Source organism: Pristiophorus japonicus, chromosome 10, assembly GCF_044704955.1.
Source record: "Pristiophorus japonicus isolate sPriJap1 chromosome 10, sPriJap1.hap1, whole genome shotgun sequence".
Classification (NCBI taxonomy): domain Eukaryota; kingdom Metazoa; phylum Chordata; class Chondrichthyes; family Pristiophoridae; genus Pristiophorus; species Pristiophorus japonicus.
Genome location: NC_091986.1, coordinates 52,785,832 through 52,804,501, shown reverse-complemented (window position 1 = coordinate 52,804,501; position 18,670 = coordinate 52,785,832). Strand labels below are relative to the sequence as shown.

Here is an 18,670-nt window from a genome sequence, read left to right as displayed (position 1 = left end):
GGTGGGGGGGTGAGAGATAGGGTGGGGGGGTGAGAGATAGGGTGGGGGGGGTGAGAGATAGGGTGGGGGGGGGTGAGAGATAGGGTGGGGGGGGGTGAGAGATAGGGTGGGGGGTGAGAGAGAGGGTGGGGGATGAGAGAGGCCGAGGAGGGGGATGAGAGTGGCCGGGGAGGGGGATGAGAGTGGCCGGGGAGGGGGATGAGAGTGGCCGGGGAGGGGGATGAGAGTGGCCGGGGAGGGGGATGAGAGTGGCCGGGGAGGGGGATGAGAGTGGCCGGGGAGGGGGATGAGAGTGGCCGGGGAGGGGGATGAGAGTGGCCGGGGAGGGGGATGAGAGTGGCCGGGGAGGGAGATGAGAGTGGCCGGGGAGGGGGATGAGAGTGGCCGGGGAGGGGGATGAGAGTGGCCGGGGAGGGGGATGAGAGTGGCCGGGGAGGGGGATGAGAGTGGCCGGGGAGGGGGATGAGAGTGGCCGGGGAGGGGGATGAGAGTGGCCGGGGAAGGGGATGAGAGTGGCCGGGGAGGGGGATGAGAGTGGCCGGGGAGGGGGATGAAAGTGGCCGGGGAGGGGGATGAGAGTGGCCGGGGAGGGGGATGAGAGTGGCCGGGGAGGGGGATGAGAGTGGCCGGGGAGGGGGATGAGAGTGGCCGGGGAGGGGGATGAGAGTGGCCGGGGAGGGGGATGAGAGTGGCCGGGGAGGGGGATGAGAGTGGCCGGGGAGGGGGATGAGAGTGGCCGGGGAGGGGGATGAGAGTGGCCGGGGAGGGGGATGAGAGTGGCCGGGGAGGGGGATGAGAGTGGCCGGGGAGGGGGATGAGAGAGGCCGGGGAGGGGGATGTGAGAGGCCGGGGAGGGGGATGAGAGAGGCCGGGGAGGGGGCTGAGAGAGGCCGGGGCGGGGGGATGAGAGAGGCCGGGGCGGGGGGATGAGAGAGGCCGGGGCGGGGGGGGATGAGAGAGTCTGGGGAGGGGGATGAGAGAGGCCGGGGTGATGGGGGAGGGTGAGACAGGCGGGGTGGGGGGGGGGCGTGGTGTGGGAGAAACATAGAAAATGGGAGCAGGAGTAGGCCATTCAGCCCTTCGAGCCTGCACCACCATTCAGTAAGATCATGGTTGATCATTCACCTCAGTACCCCTTTATCCCTTTAGCCGTAAAGGCCATATCTAACTCCCTCTTGAATATATCTAATGAGAGAGGCTGGGGGCAGTGGGTGCGGTGGGGGGCGTTGGTGTGAGAGAGAGAGAGAGAGAGAGAGAGAGAGAGAGACACACAGGTGGGGGGTGGGTGGGGGTATGGTGATCGACACGGGTGGCGGGGAAGACGGATCACGTTCTTCCAACTTCCTACAAGGGACATCATTGGAGTGGATGAAATCAAGAAGTCACGACACTGTCACTATTCACTTCATACCCATTAAACCTCGAAACAAGCCGCCCTCAACGCCTGCCGCATCTGTGGTGGTAGGTAGCGCGGGGGGTCGGCGGGGGGCGGGGGTGGTGGAGGGGGGAAGCGTACACTTGCGCTGGGTTAAGGCACTTTGGCTGGGGGAGGTATGCACTTGGACTGGGTTGAGGCACTCTGGCTTGGAGAGGCTGGCCCTTGATGTCTTCTGGGCAGCTCTGTCCTCTGTCGCTTCAGGATTTCCAAGTAGATTGAGTTATAATTTGCTGAGTCAGTGAGACCTTGGGACATTGCTGTGAAACTTCAGGGTGTGGCTTATCCTCCAAGGGGACCAATCAGAAACAAAGGGTGGAGCATGTTGGCCATTTTTGCAGTACAAATAAGCACGTTCCTTGATCTAAGGTGGCTTGCATCCTGAACTCTCAAAGTGGAGGGTAAGGGACACATTGGGTTTGGCAGCATTCAAAATCAGACAGGAGCGAGCTTACTGCGAACGGATGTTGCTCAAGGTCATGCTCAGAGGCACATGTGCTCATTGGTGAAAAAGGGCTGAGCTGGTGAAATAGTTAAATATCACAATTTCAAATGGAGCAAAAGAGAGCACTCAGGAACAGTAGGCGGCTCAGACATGCTGGATATTTGTGTACAGACATGGCATGGCACAGAAAGGAGTTACATGCAAAAAAATAACAGCACTACAAAGTTACAAAGGTTTAAAAACCTAAAACTCTAAAATAGGCAGAAATCACCTGAAGCTCAAGCAAACTCCTGTACTGATCGGGTCTTACTGAGCACAATGAATGGATTCTTCTCATTGTAAATGGGGAATGGTGAGTCTGAGTGGGCAATACTTTCTTCAAATAACGGCTATATTTCTAAGTTTGCAGGCTCTTGTGAAAGTCATATAAACAAATGTACCTTAAGAGTCACCGTAAATACCAACACAGTGAAAACCAGGGTCCCAAATGTCCAGTTTCCAAACATCTGAAAAGATAATTTTTTACAGATTTAGAATAAATTAACAAGCAGATAAATTTTATTCGGTCAGAAATCCTGGCCTCCCCGGGTCAGTACGGAGTGTGTACAGAGCCGGGAAGGCATCACAAAAGCCGGTTTTCGGCACGCAATGCACATGCGCCGAAAACCAGCTATTCCAATCTGGCAAGCTCTGGCTTGATAGATCCTCCATATCCCCACAGTCAGGACATTCGCATGGGCAAGATTGCGGTATTTATCCATCTCTTGCCCAGCGAATGTCCTGAAAACACTTGCGCCTGGTAAAAGCAGGCGCATAGCCTACTTTTACCAGTGTAAGAGTTTTAAAACATACAAAAACAAACAAAAATAAAATTTAAATACACCGTTTAATGTTAAAAACCCTGCTCACTAGGTAAGTTTATTTTTAAACACTAATTACAAAACTTTTTTTTTAAATTGGAAAATTTTTTCTAAGACATTTATTAACTTTTAATTAATTTAATTAATAAATTTTAATTATGTGAGGTGTATTTTTTATTTTTTATTGTGGTGTTCAGTGTCTTTGCTTTTTTTCTCATTAATAGCAATGAGAACTCGGAGATACGGAGTTCTCATTGCTCTTCATGAGAAAGCTGTGGAATACTTTACCTGATTGGTCGTGCAGTCACACGTAACTGCACCATCTGCGTTGGAACTTGGAGGGCGGGAGTGCGCTTCAAAGCGCGGGAAGAGAAGGCCTCCCCAACGGAACCCCACGCACCTCTGAGGCCACCAGGTAATTTCGTAAAAATTCTCCGGCCGGAAGTGTACGTTCGAAAGAAGCCTTCGACCAGAATTTCAGAATTATCTTATACTCTCCACTTGCCTGAGTGCAGCTCCAACACTCAAGAAGCTCAACACCATCCAGGACAAAGCAGCACGCTTGATTAGCATCCCATCCACCACCTTAAACAATCACTGCCTCCATCACCGATGTGCCTTGGCTGCAATGTGCATCATCTACAAGATGCACTACAGCAACTCACCAAAGCTTCTTCGGCAGCAACTCCCAAACCTGTGACTTCTACGAACTAAAAGGATAGCGGTACACACCATCTGGATTTGGAAATATATCACCATTCCTTCATTGTTGCTGGGTCAAAATCCAGGAACTCCCTCCCTAACAGCAATATGGGACTACATCCACCACATGGATTGCAGCGGTTCAAGAAAGCGGCTCATCACCACCTTTTCAAGGGCAATTAGGCAAGGGCAATAAATGCTGGCCTTACCTGCGATGCACACAACCCCTGAACAAATAAATAGAAATTCCAAAATCTACATCAATGCATCAAAAAGCATTTGACAAGTTTTGATTGGTGATTCTAAATGGCAGGCAGGAAGTGAGGTTAGCAACAAACTCCCTCGACAACATCAATTTGAGGTCAGGCCTACATTAGCTCCCGTGCTTCATTCACATCCCGCTGGTCACCTGAGCCAGGTGTACGGGAGGAGGCATTCAATCTCACACTGTCGTGCTGCTACCATCCCACTCTGTCATTTACCAAAATTCCCTGGATTCTGGAGACGTCCCAGCAGATTGGAAAACGCAAATGTAGCACCCCTATTTAAAAAAGGAGGCAGACAAAAAGCAGGAAACTATAGACCAGTTATCCTAACATCTCTAGTTGGGAAAATGTTGGAGTCCATTATTAAAGAAGCAGTAGCAGGATAAGCAAAATTCGGTCAGGCAGAGTCAGCATGGATTTATGAAGGGGAAGTCATGATTAACACATTTGCTGGAGTTCTTTGAGGATGTAACGAACAGGGTGGATAAAGGGGAAGCAGTGGATGTGGTGTATTTGGTCTTCCAGAAGGTATTTGGCAAGGTGCCACATAAAAGGTTACTGCACAAGATAAAAGTTCACGGGGTTGGGGGGTAATATATTAGCATGGATAGATGATTGGCTAAAGAACAGAGAACAGAGAGTCGGGATAAATGGTTCATTCTCTGGTTGGCAACCAGCAACTCGTGGAGTGCCGCAAGAATCAGTGCTGGGACCCCAACTATTTACAATCTATATTAACGACTTGGATAAAGGGACTGAGTGTAACGTAACCAAGTTTGCTGATGATACAAAGATGAGAGGAAAAGCAATGTGTGAGGAAGACACAAAAAATCTGCAAAAGGACATAGACAGGCAAAGTGAGTAGGCAAAAATTTGGCAAATGGAGTATAATGTTGGAGAGTGTGAGGTCATGCACTTTGGCAGAAATAAAATCAAAGAGCAAGTTATTATTTAAATGGAGAAAGATTGCAAAGTGCTGCAGTACAGCGGGACCTGGGGGTACTTGTGCATGAAACAAAAAAAGATAGTATGCAGGTACAGCAAGTGATCAGGAAGGTCAATGGTATCTTGGCCTTTATTGCAAAGGGGATGGAGTATAAAAGCAGGGAAGTCTTGCTACAGCTATACGGGGTATTGGTGAGGACACACCTGGAATACTGCGTGCAGTATTGGTTTCCATATTTACAAAAGGATATACTTGCTTTGGAGGCAATTCAAAGACGGTTCACTCGGTTGATTCCGGGGATGAGGGGGATCAGGAAAGGTTGAGTAGGTTGGGCCTCTACTCATTGGAATTCAGAAGAATGAGAAGTGATCTTATCGAAACCTTAAAGATTATGAAGGGGCTTGACAAGGTGGATGCAGAGAGGATGTTTCCACTGATGGGGGAGACTAGAACTAGAGGGCATGATCTTAGAATAAAGGGCCACCCATTTAAAACAGACACGAGGAGAATTTTCTTCTCTCAGAGGTTTGTAAATCTGTGGAATTTGCTGCCTCAGAGAGCTGTGAAAGCTGGGACATTGAATAAATTTAAGACAGAAATAGACAGCTTCTTCAACGATAAGGGGTTAGGGGGAACGGGTGGAGAAGTGGAGCTGAGTCCATGATCATATCAGCCATGATCTTATTGAATGGCGGAGCAGGCTCGAGGGGCCGTATGGCCTACTCCTGTTCCTATTTCTTATGTTCTTATGTTCTTATGAAGCGGTAAGCCACTTAATAATGTAGATGAACAATGGGACCTTGGAGTGCTTGTCCACAGATCCCTGAAATTAACAGGCCAGATCGATAAGGTGGTTAAGAAGGTATACGGAATGCTTGCCTTTATTGGCCGAGGCACAGAACGCAACAGCAGGGAGGTTATGCTTAAATTGTATAATACTCTGGTTAGGACACATAGAAACATAGAAAATAGGTACAGGAGTAGGCCATTCGGCCCTTCGAGCCTGCACCGCCATTCAATAAGATCATTCCCTCAGTACCCCTTTCCTGCTTTCTCTCCATACCTCTTGATCTCTTTAGCCCCAAGGGCCATATCTAACTCCCTCTTGAATATATCCAATGAACTGGCATCAACAACTCTCTGCGGCAGGGAATTCCACAGGTTAACAACGCTCTGAGTGAAGAAGTTTCTCCTCGTCTCAGTCCTAAATGGCCTAACCCTTATCCTAAGACTATGTCTCCTGATTCTGGACTTCCCCAACATCGGGAACATTCTTCCCACATCTAACCTGTCCAGTCCCGTCAGAATCTTATACATTTCTAGGAGATCCCCTCTCATCCTTCTAAACTCCAGTTGATCCAGTCTCTCCTCATTTGTCAGTCCCGCCATCCCTCGAATCAGTCTGGTGAACCTTCGCTGCACTCCCTCAATGGCAAGAACGTCCTTCCTCAGATTAGGAGACCAAAACCGAACACAATATTCCAGGTGTGGCCTCACCAAGGCCCTGTACAACTGCAGTAAGACCTCCCTGATCCTATACTCAAATCTCCTAGCTATGAAGGCCAACATACCATTTGCCTTCTTCACTGCCTGCTGTGCCTGCATGCCAACTTTCAGTGACTGATGTACCATGACACCCAGGTCTCGTTGCACCTCCCCTTTCCCTAATCTGCCGCCATTCAGATAATATTCTGCCTTCGTGTTTTTGCCCCCAAAGTGGATAATCTCACATTTATCCACATTATACTGAATCTGCCATGCATTTGCCCACTCACCTAACCTGTCCAAGTCACCTTGCAGCCTCTTAGCGTCCTCCTCACAGCTCACACCGCCACCCAGTTTAGTATCATCTGCAAACTTGGAGATATTACACTCAATTCCTTCATCTAAATCGTTAATATATATTGTAAAGAGCTGGGGTCCTAGCACTGAGCCCTGCGGCACTCCACTAGTCACTGCCTCCCATTCCGAAAAGGACCAGTTTATCCCGACTCTCTGCTTCCTGTCTGTCAACCAGTTCTCTATCCACGTCATTACATTACCCCCAATACCATGTACTTTGATTTTGCACACCAATCTCTTGTGCGGGACCTTGTCAAAAGCCTATTGAAAGTCCAAATCCACCAAATCCACTGGTTCTCCCTTGGTTACAACTTCAAAAAATTCCAGAATATTCATCAAGCATGATTTCCCTTTCATAAATCCATGCTGACTTGGACTGATCCTGTCACTGCTTTCCAAATGCACTGCTATTTCATCCTTAATGATTGATTCCAACATTTTCCCCACTACTGATGTCAGGCTAACCGGTCTATAATTACCCGTTTTCTCTCTCCCTCCTTTTTTAAAAAGTGGTGTTACATTAGCTACCCTCCAGTCCATAGGAACTGATCCAGAGTCAATAGATTATTGGAAAATGATCACCAATGCATCCACTATTTCTAGGGCCATTTCCTTAAGTACTCTGGGATGCAGACTATCAGGCCCCGGGGATTTATCGGCTTTCAATCCCATCAATTTCCCTAACACAATTTCCCACCGAATAAGGATATCATTCAGTTTCTCCTTCTCACGAGACCCACTATCCCCTAGTACATTCGGAAGGTTATTTGTGTCTTCCTTCCTGAAGTATTGTTCAATTGGTCTGCCATTTCTTTGTTCCCCATTATAAATTCACCTGAATCCGACTGCAAGGTACCTACATTTGTCTTCACTAATCTTTTTCTCTTCACATATTTATAGAAGCTTTTGCAGTCAGTTTTTATGTTCCCTGCAAGCTTCCTCTTGTACTCTATTTTCCCTCTCTTAATCAAACCCTTAAGTCCTCCTCTGTTGAATTCTAAATTTCTCCCAGTCCTCAGGTTTGTTGCTTTTTCTAGCCAATTTATATGTCTCTTCCTTGGTTTTAACACTATCCTTAATTTCCCTTGTTAGCCACGGTTGAGCCACCTTCCCCGTTTTATTTTTATTCCAGACAGGAGTGTACAATTGCTGAAGTTCATCCATGTGATCTTTAAATGTTTGCCATTGCTTATCCACCGTCAACCCTTTAAGTGTCCTTTGCCAGTCGATTCTAGCCAATTCACGCCTCATACCGTCAAAATTGCCTTTCCTTAAGTTCAGGACCCGAGTTTCTGAATTAACTGTGTCACTGCATCTTCAAAAAGAATTCTACCATATTATGGTCACTCTTCCCCAAGGGGCCTCGCACAACAAGATTGCTAATTAGTCCCTTCTCTTACACATCATCCAGTCTAGGATGGCCAGCTCTCTCGTTGGTTCCTCAACATATTGGTCTCGAAAACCATCCCGAATACACTCCAGGAAATCCTCCTCCACTGCATTGCTACCAGTTTGGTTAGCCCAATCAATATGTAGATTAAAGTCACCCATGATAACTGCTGCACCTTTATTGCACACATCCCTTATTTCTTGTTTGATGCTGTCCCCAACCTCACTACTGTTTGGTGGTCTGTACACAACTCCCACTAGCGTTTTCTGCCCTTTGGTATTCCGCAGCTCCACCTATACCGATTCCACATCATCCAGGCTAATGTCCCTCCTTACTATTGCATTAATTTCCTCTTTAACCAGCAACGCCACCCCGCCTCCTTTTCCTCTCTGTCTATCCTTCCTAAATGTTCAATACCCCTGGATGTTGAGTTCCCAGCCTTGGTCACCCTGGAGCCATGTCTCCGTGATGCCAATTACATCATACCCGTTAACTGTTATCTGCGCAGTTAATTCATCCACCTTATTCCGAATACTTCTCGCATTGAGGCACAGAGCCTTCAGGCTTGTCTTTTTAACACACTTTGCCCCTTTAAAATTTTGCTGTAATGTGGCCCTTTTTGTTTTTTGCCTTGGGTTTCTCTGCCCTCCACTTTTACTATTCTCCTTTCTATCTTTTGCTTCTGCCTCCATTTTATCTCCCTCTGTCTCCCTGCATAGGTTCCCATCCCCCTGCCATGTTAGTTTAACTCCTCCCCAACAGCACAACCAAACACTCCCCCTCGGACATTGGTTCCGGTCCTGCCCAGGAGCAGACCCTCCGGTTTGTACTGGTCCCACCTCCCCCAGAACCGGTTCCAATGTCCCAGGAATTTGAATCCCTCCCTTCTGTACCACTCCTCAAGCCACGTATTCGTCTGAGCTATCCTGCAATTCCTACTCTGACTAGCACGTGGCACTGGTAGCGATCCTGAGATTACTACTTTTGAGGTCCTACTTTTTAATTTAACTCCTAGCTCCTTAAATTCGTCTCATAGGACCTCATCCCGTTGGTACCTATATGCACCACGACAACTGGCGGTTCACCGTCTCTTTTCAGAATGTCCTGCACCCGTTCCAAGACATCCTTGACCCTTGCACCAGGGAGGCAACATACCATCCTGGAGTCTCGGTTGCGGCCGCAGAAACGCCTATCTATTCCCCTTACAATAGAATCCCTTGTCACCAAAGCTCTCCTACTCTTTTTCCTGCCCTCCTGTACAGCAGAGCCATGAACTTGGCTGCTGTGGCTCTCCCCTGATGAGTCATCCCCCTCAACAGTACCCAAAGCGGTGTATCTGTTTTGCAGGGGGATGATCGCAGGGGACTCCTGCACTACCTTCCTTGCACTGCTCTTCCTGTTGGTCACCCATCCCCTATCTGGCTGTGTACCTTTAACCTGCGGTCAGACCAACTCGCTAAACGTGCTATTCATGTCATTCTCAGCATTGTGGATGCTCCAGAGTGAATCCATCCACAGCTCCAGTGCCGCAATGTGGTCCATCAGGAGCTGGAGGCGGATACACTTCCCGCACACAGAGTCGTCAGGGACACGAAGCATCCCTGACTTCCCACATGGTACAGGAGGAGCATAACACGTGTCTGAGCTGTCCTGCCATGACTTAACCCTTAGATTAACTTAATTTGGCAACAACAATGCTAAAGGTTACTTACTGATAAAGAAGAGAGAAAGAAAAACTACTTACCAATCACCAGCCAATCACTTACCCCCCTGGCTGTGATGTCACCTTTCGATTTCTTTCTACTTTTTTGCCTCCCTGCTGCAGTTGCACCGGCTAGCCTCTCTGACGCAGCTTGAACTTCCCGAACTGCTGGGCCTTTTATAGGCTGCTGCCACTCCGACTCCCGCCTCCCCGACGCACCTCGAACTCCCCGAACTGCTGGGCCTTTTATAGGCTGCTGCCACTCCGACTCCCGCCTCCCCGACGCAGCTTGAACTTCCCGAACTGCTGGGCCTTTTATAGGCTGCTGCCACTCCGACTCCCGCCTCCCCGACGCAGCTTGAACTTCCCGAACTGCTGGGCCTTTTATAGGCTGCTGCCACTCTGACGCACCTCGAACTCCCCGAACTGCTGGGCCTTTTATATGCTGCTGCCACTCCGACTCCCGCCTTTCCGACGCACCTGGAGTACTGCATGCAGTTCTGGTCGCCATATTATAGGAAGGACGTGATTGCACTGGAGAGGATGCAGAGGAGATTTACTTGGATGCTTCCTGGAATGGAGAATCTTAGCTATGAGGACAGATTTGATAGGCTGGGGTTGTTCTCATTGGAACAGAAGAAGTTGAGAGGAGACCTCATTGAGGTGGACAAAATTTTGAGAGGCCTGGATGTAGTGGATAGCAAGGGCCTATTTCCATTGGTGGAGGGTACAATGAAAGTTCAGAGAGAATTTGATGGGGGGCTTCTTCACGCAGAGCGTTGTGGGGTCTGGAATTCACTGCTTGGATGGGTGCTGGATGCAGAAACCCTCACCACATTTAAAAGGTGCTTGAATGGGCATTTAAAGTGCCGAAACCTGCAGGGTTATGGACCTAGTGCTGGTAATTGGGATTAGACTGGATAACCTCTTGTTGGCTGGCGCAGATATGATGGTAAGTACTGCAGGGAATCGAATACTGCTCGGGTGATCTCCTGGACTAGTTTTGATCGCCTGGATGGGTTGGAGAGGAATTTTCCCAGATTTTTTTTTTCCCCAATTGGCCTGGGTTTTTATCTGGTTTTTGCCTGTCCCTGAAGATCACATGGCTCTGGTTGGGGTGGAATGTAGAATGTTTTAGTGTAAGGGATGTCGCAGTTGTGTGGGGTGGACTGGTTGGGCTGGGTGGTCTTTACCTTTCCGCCATTGTTCATTGTTCATAGGTTTATATGTAACCTTCAGGGCTGCTGACCGAGGGCTGTGCAGCTCTTCATCGGCTGGCGCTGACACGATGGGCCGAAATGTCCTCCTTCTGCGCTGTAAATTTCTATGTTTCTAATGGAATATAATCTTACTCTGTAACGGTTTTATAATCTCATAGTAATGGCATTACAATCCCACTCCGTAATGGCATTACAATCCCACTGTCGTGGCATTAAAATGTCACTCTGTGTAATGGTATTACAATATCAGTCTGTAATGGCATTACAATCTCACTCTGTAACCTGTGGAAATTTACTTGTAAAGTTAGATTTTCTGTTAAATGTACCCTTTTGTAATAAAACAAAATGGAATCTCAATTTTTCCAGAAGTCCCTACAGCAGACAGCCTGCCTCTGTATAAACATGTTAATCTTGATTGATAGGCAACTAATTTAGAAGCTTGGGAAACATCTGTGTGAGCGAGGGAACCTTGAGCGTACCCTCCCTAACAGAAAGAGCGTCCATTTGTTTTAGGATTATACTCCCTAGCAGTAACTGTCGCAATGATAAATCTTAGAAGTTCTAGATAAAATTTGTATAGATATGTAGAGAATTAAACAAATGTAATGTTAATTAAGTGATTGAAGAACTCCTTATCTGTATTCGCAAGGACAGAACTGATACACTTGATGGAACCATAATTTCTTTGTTTGTTCTTCTGTATAAAGATAGTGTGTTTTTGTATTACTGTAGAAGTGCCTTTGACTTTAGCAAGGCTTTTCCTTGCAGCAAGTAAATTAAAGGGACATCTACCGAGCTATTTATGTCTGAGTTTCATTTTTTTTTGTTAAATTGAGAGTCGAGATTTTGACAAACCGTATTACAATCTTACACTATCATGGTATCACAATTTCACTCTGCAGTGGTATTACAATCTCCGTCTGTAATGGTATTACAATCTCGCTGTCGCGGTATTGCAATCTCACACTGTAATCCTATTACAATCTCAGACTGTAATTGTATTACAATCTCAGTTTGTAGTGGGATTAACGTTGGCTAGAACTTTATCTTCACCATCTCTATTACCAAATGTGCCTTTGCTCTTTTCTAACTACAGACTGGAAAATAATCCTGTACCAGTTTGGTTAATCTACGCAAGATTCAGTTTTATTTGAGGAGTAAATTAAACATTTATGCAGAAAGAGAGTTTACACCAACTGACCAAACCCACTACTACTTTTAAGAATCAGAATCTCCGCTCAGAAGTAATCACATCATTCAGAAACTGTCCAATGTATGAGATAAAGCCAAGGTGAAAGAGAGAGAAAGAGAGAGATCTTACCATGTTCAAGTTGGCCCTCATTAGCTGGTGTTAGAAAGAGAAGCAAACAGCAAAAGCAAAAAATACAAGACAGAAAGTAAATTAACAGGGCAAAAAAAAAGCACAGAATTGTTTAACTAAATTAACAAGGCAACAAAACCACAACAGAAATATTACTGCGTAAACTAACAGAGCAAAATAGAGCAGGTAATGGTCAGAAAATAATATATTTTCCTTAGGCAAGTATAAAAATATTTTAATGGGCAATCACTAGAATAAACTGTAAAATTAAATGCGTCATTAAATGACTTATGTAAAACATTGCTACAATAAGAGGTTCAACAGGTAAAAAGACCGAGATCACTTCATTCCAATGTAATTGAGGCAGTCTACTAACCTGCCCATTGCTGGTCATGGTTGAATTGTCAAACAGAAAATAAGCACCAAAGAAAAATACCACGGCATCAAACGCTCCCAGGAACGTCCAGTAAAGGAACAACTTCCAACATAACAAGGAATTTTTGGCAATGTCCCTGGTGGTTGAGAAGAAAAGCATTGAAATTGCAATGTTTGCTAAGGTCATTCAAAGAATCCAGCTGAACTCTATATTTATGTGAGATATTTGCCCGTTTGATTTAAGCTTCACCCTTCATTTTATTTGAATTTGCTCTTGGGATACGAGTGATACTGGCAAGGGAACATTTCTTGTCTTGAATAATTGAGTGGCCTGCTAAGGATATTAATAATCACTGGTGTCACGTGTAGGCCAGGGAGAGTTATGGGGCAGGCTCCCTTCCCTGAAGGACATGAGTGAACCAGCTGGGTCATTAAAAAAATCAGACGGCCTTCATTTCTGGGCTTGCAGCTGAAGAAGAGAGTTATTAAATTCAGTTTCACGGTTTGCCATGGCAAGATTTAACTCCCAACCTCTAGCTGATAGCCCAGATTAATAGCCACTACACACTGCAACATTCATTATGTGACATACTTGTCTGATTAAAGAACACTGTGCTTTTTACTTGCCGAAAGCACAAAATCCAGATTATTTGATCCATAAAATTACTGGAAAAGCTTATTACCCGCTCTCAAAATAAAACATATTGAATGGTATACTTTATTACACAATTGTCTTACAATTACTTTGCTCAGTTATGTTTCACCTGGTGCATGGAGAAGTAAAGAAGAATTGAAAGAGTTCAGCAGGTGCGGGCCTCCCTTTAGCAGAAATAATTTGCCAAGAGACTCTCTATTTGGGGTTTATTTTTGGAGTGTCTGTTCTTGGTCGCAACCAAGTTGGAAGAATCCTGAAGATTTTTCCACAAATTGTGGCATTTTCTACAGTCTATCAATTCCTAATGGTTGGGTGGGAAGATCTAACTGCTGACAAAAGGTAGGTACAGAATCAGAACTTCAGAGCCCATTCGGCCCTTCGCCCTATGCTGGTTGCTAACTCTTCAGCTTGAGCTGTCTATTTCGAATCCCATTTCCCTTTCCTTTCTCTGTATCCTTTCAAATACTTGCCAATTCCCCATTAATTGACAGTAGATTTGTAAAGTCCTGTCCCCTCAGTACAGATTCACACGAAGCATATAGTGAAGTCAAGGTCACTCTGGACCTGCACCTTTATTTCACAGCTCTGGAATGCTGCACTTGCCTGAGACCTGTCCTTATATACCTGTCTCTTGCAAGTGCACCCCTGGTGGTAAGGTATTCTGGTGGTTACAGGTCATATCTTATTACAGTCATGTATAGCATGCTGGGATACAGTTATATATAATAATGTAAGATACATGACCTCACCCTCCCCCAAGATCTTATTGTCTTTATAGGTTCAGTCTCTCAGGTGGTCTACGCTCTCGCGTGGAGCGTCTGAGTTGTGGTTCAGTTGTTTGCCTTGGTGTCTGTTTTTCTTTGGGTGTGATTGTTGTTGACTCGCCTGGGCTGTCTCTTGGGATTGCCCTTTCCTCAGGTTGTTCCCTCTGTCTGTCCACCAGGTGTGGTGCGAGTTCCACATTGTAGTCTGCCTCTGGTTCCGCAGTGTTGTTGGTAAATCTGCTTTTGACTTGGTCTACATGCCTCCGGCAGATTTTGCCATTGTCCATTTGTACTACCAGTAGCCTGTTTTCTTCCTTGCCCGTTACTGTCCCTGCAAGCCATTTGGGACCCCTGCCATAGTTTAGTACAAACACTTTGTCCCCTATCTCATTCCATCTCCCTCTCAAATTTCTGTCATGGTACTCAGTCAGCTTACGGCGCTTTGCCTCAACGATTTCGTGCATGTCTGGGAGGATTAATGAGAGCCTTGTTTTTAAAGTCCTTTTCGGCAACAGTTGCGCGGGGGGGAACCCAGTCAGTGAGTGCGGACAAGATCTGTATGCCAGCAGCAGTCACGACAAGTGACCCTGCAGCGTGGGACCTTGGATTTTAAGCATGCCTTGTTTAATGATTTGGACTGCTCTCTCTGCCTGACTGTTGGAGGCTGGCTTGAACGGTGCCGTCTTGACGTGATTTATGCCGTGGTCAATTATAAAGTCTTGGAATTCTGCACTGGTGAAGCACGGACCAGTGTCACTGACCAATATGTCAGGGATTCCGTGCGTTGCAAACATCGTTGCGAGGCTCTCCACAGTGGTGGAGGTTGTGCTCGAGTTTAAAATGGTGCATTCGATCCACTTTGAAAATGCATCTACAACTACAAGGAACATTTTGCCCATGAATGGGCCCGCATAGTCTACGTGCACCCGCGACCACGGTTTGGTAGGCCAGGGCCTCATTGGAGCCTCCCTGGGGGCATTGCTAAGTTGGGCACAAATGGCGCACCTTCAGACGCAGAGTTCCAAGTCCGCGTCAATACCAGGCTACCAGATGTGGGATCTGGCTATGGCCTTCATGAGAACGATCCCTGGGTTCTCGCGGTGGAGCTCCCGGACAAATGTCTCTCTGCCTCGCAGGGACATGACTACTCGGCTGCCCCACATCAGGCAGTCTGCTTGTAGTGATAGCTCATGCATGCGCCTGTGAAAGGGTTTTAATTCCTCGGGCCAGGCATCGCGAGCCTCTGCCCAGTCACCGGTTAGGACACATCTTTTTATGAAGGATAATGTGGGGTCGCTGGCCGTCCAGGCTCTGATTTGGCGAACCGTCATGGGCGAACCTGTGTACTCAAAGGCATTGATTGCCATGACTATCTCACAGTCCTGTTCGTCAGACCCTTCCATGGTCGCCAGGGGTAGCCTGCTGAGTGCATCAGCATAGTTGTCTGTGCCTTATGGTATAGTTGTAGGACGCCAGCATGAGTGTCCACCATTGAATTCGCGCCGAGGCGTTGCCGTTTATTGCCTTGCTCTCGGATAGGAGGGACGTGAGGGGCTTGTGGTCGGTTTCTAACGCGAACTTGGCCCCGAAAAGGTATTGGTGCATCTTTTTGATACCGTACACGCACGCGAGCGCCTCCTTCTTTACCATTCCGTACCCGCGCTCTGCCCGCGAAAGTGACCTGGAGGCATAAGCTATGGGTTGTAATTTGCCCGCACTATTGACATGTTGCAAAACGCACCCGACCCCATACGCTGACGCATCGCATGTGAGAACTAGCTTTTTACCTGGGTCAAAGAAAGTCATAACACTGTTGGAACACAGAAGGTTGCGTGCCTTATTGAAGGCGCATTCCTGGGAGTCCCCCCAAAACCAATCGCACCCCTTCCTGAGTAGCACATGGAGAGGCTCCAGCAGCGTGCTTAAGTTCTGCATAAAGTTCCCAAAGTAATTGAGTAGCCCGAGAAAGGCGCGTAGTTCTGAGACATTCCGGGGCCTGGGTGCCAGGCGAATTGCTTCTGTTTTGGATTCTGTTGGGCGGATTCCATCAGCGGCAATCCTTCTGCCCAAAAATTCAACCTCGGGTGTGAGAAACAGGCACTTGGATTTCTTGACTCGTAGGCCTACCCGATCCAACCGCTTTAGTACTTCCTCCAAATTACGGAGATGGGAGTCGGTGTCCCTGCCCGTGATAAGTATGTCGTCTTGAAATACAACCGTCCCCGGGATGGACTTGAGCAGACTCTCCATGTTGCGCTGGAATATGGCAGCTGCCGACCTGATGCCGAATGGGCATCGATTGTACATGAAAAGGTCTCAATGTGTAGCTTGGATTCCTCGGTCAATTCTTGCGTCATATACGCAGATGTGAGGTCTAATTTTGAGAAAAGTTTACCTCCAGCCAATGTGGCAAATAAGTCCTCTGCTCTGGGCAGCGGGTACTGGTCCTGTAGGGAGACTCTGTTTATGGTAGATTTGTAGTCCCCACAGATACGTATGGATCCATCAGGCTTCATGACTGGGATGATGGGACTTGCCCAGTTGCTAAATTCCACAGGTGATATAATGCCTTCCCACAGAAGCCTGTCTAGTTCATGTTCAATCTTTTCCCTCATCACATAGGGTACAGCTCTGGCCTTGTGATGGACCGGTCTAGCATCCTGTGTGATGTAGATTTTGACTTTGGAAGTGCCCACACCTGGTTGAAAGAGATGTTCAAATCGCTTTATAACTGTTGAGCAGGAGGTCCGTTCCTCTAATGACATGGCATGGACATCATCCCATTTCCAGTTTAGTTTTGCCAGCCAGCTTCTCCCCAGCAGTGCTGGGGGGGTCTCCGGGGACAATCCACAGGGGAAGTCGGTTCACTGTCCCTTTGTGTGTGACAGAGAGCATGGCGCTGCCGAGGACTGGTACGATTTCTTTGGTATAGGTACTTAGTTTGGTGTCGACCCTTGTGAGTTTTGGCCTGTCTCTTTTATGCAGCCACAGTTGTTCAAATTGTTGAGTGCCCATGAGAGATTGACTCGCTCCCGTATCCAACTCCATGTTGACAGATATCCCATTGAGTAGGACCCTCATCATTATACGAGGCGTCCTGTTGTAGGAGCAGCGGCCATTGATCATGTTGTCGGTGTACATCGGTGTCCCGGGTACTGTCCCCACCATCTTCTGGTCCGCTTTCCGACCCATCTGATTCGTATACCAGTCGAGCTGCCGTTTTTTTGCACATGCGGGTCAAAAGCCTGTATATTCACAATTTCTGCAAACAGCCTGCTGAAATCGACATCCCCTTGACGAGTGCCCACCCCACACCTCCAGCACAGACCTGTTCCATTGTTCAAAGTGATTCCAAAGAATGAGCTGCGTCTGGCTGATCTCTCTTGAACTTCTCTCAGTTTGTATTGCTCGCATTGTGGGTTGAAGAAGTGTGAACGGCCGTTCCTGTGGCCCTTGATGGCTTATGCCTGCTGTCGAGAGCCTGTTCTCCCGGTTTTGTCTGTGTGTGGGGGTAGCAGCTTGTTTAGTGCTGTGAACTTCTTGTTCCGATATTTCGTTAGTTGTCGTACCTGCATTGTAAATCAACCTCGTTTCTTCTTCCTCTACCAAGAATGTCTGTGCAACCAGTGCTGCTGCCTCAAAGGTCAGGTTCTTGGTCTCTTATGAGTTTTCGGAATATGCCTGCGTGGCCTATTCCTTCAATGAAAAAGTCTCTCAGCATTTCTCTCCTCAGGTCATCGGAGAACTCACATAAACTAGCCAACCTCCGAAGTTCCGCCACGAAGTCGGGTATGCTCTGGCCCACACAGCGTCTGTAGTTGTAGAACCTGTGTCTGGCCATGTGTAGGCTTCAGGTGGTCTCTTACCAATGTGCTCAATTCTTCAAACGACTTGCTTACTGGTTTCTCGGGTGCCAACAGATCCTTCATTAAAGCGTATGTTTTCGAGCCACAGCTGGTCAAGAGATGGGCTCTTCTCTTGTCTGCCTTATCGTCGCCTAACCAGTCTTTGGTTACAAAGCTTTGCTGGAGCCTTTCTATAAAGTCCTCCCAATTGTCTCCCACATTGTACTTTTCATCTGATCCGTTGTTCGCCATTCTGTGGATTCTGTAATCCCGTAACTCATCGCCACTGTAAAGTCCTGTCCCCTCAGTACAGATTCAAATGAGGCATGTAGTGAAGTCAAGGTCACTCTGGACCTGCACCTTTATTTCACAGCTCTGGAATGCTGCACTTGCCTGAGACCTGTCCTTATATACCTGTCTCTTGCAAGTGCACCCCTGGTGGTCTGCTGGTGGTTACAGGTCATATCTTATTACAGTCATGTATAGCATGTTAGGATACAGTTATATATAATAATGTAAGATACATGACAAGATTCATCTCTGTTCTGCGTTGCTTTGCTGCAACAGAGGAAACGGTCTGAACTTAGCTTGTGCTGGGAAATATCAAAAAGCAGAGATTGGGCACCTGTTCATGGAGAGCAGAATGTAATTCTGTGGGCTGGATTTTCGTTTTTACTGATTTTGGGGTGGTAATGGTGGCAGGGCGGGCGTGATGCTGCCTGAAAAAAAGTTTGTGCCCTCATCTGAAAATTTCAGCAAAAAATGAGGATCCACGATCGGGGACGCTAAATCAGGCATTACACAACGAACTTTGAGCGCCTGAGCCAAAAATCACGGCATTAAAAAAGGTCGCCATTTTGTGCATGCACAGACCCGTTTCAATTTTCCCGGGCGCAGTCGGT

General features: G+C 47.2%; 1 protein-coding gene across 3 annotated transcripts in view; it reads right to left on the bottom strand.

Moving 5' to 3' along the window:
• The window catches only part of atp11a (ATPase phospholipid transporting 11A), a 302,794-nt gene that overhangs the window by 70,849 nt on the left and 213,275 nt on the right, over nucleotides 1-18,670 (bottom strand). For all 3 annotated transcript variants that reach the window (XM_070891812.1, XM_070891813.1, XM_070891815.1), the window contains 2 exons: nucleotides 12,506-12,641; nucleotides 2,321-2,386 (listed from right to left, as the gene is read on the bottom strand). In XM_070891812.1, the coding sequence (XP_070747913.1) occupies nucleotides 2,321-2,386; nucleotides 12,506-12,641 (202 nt within the window). The remainder of the gene's footprint in view (nucleotides 1-2,320; nucleotides 2,387-12,505; nucleotides 12,642-18,670) is intronic.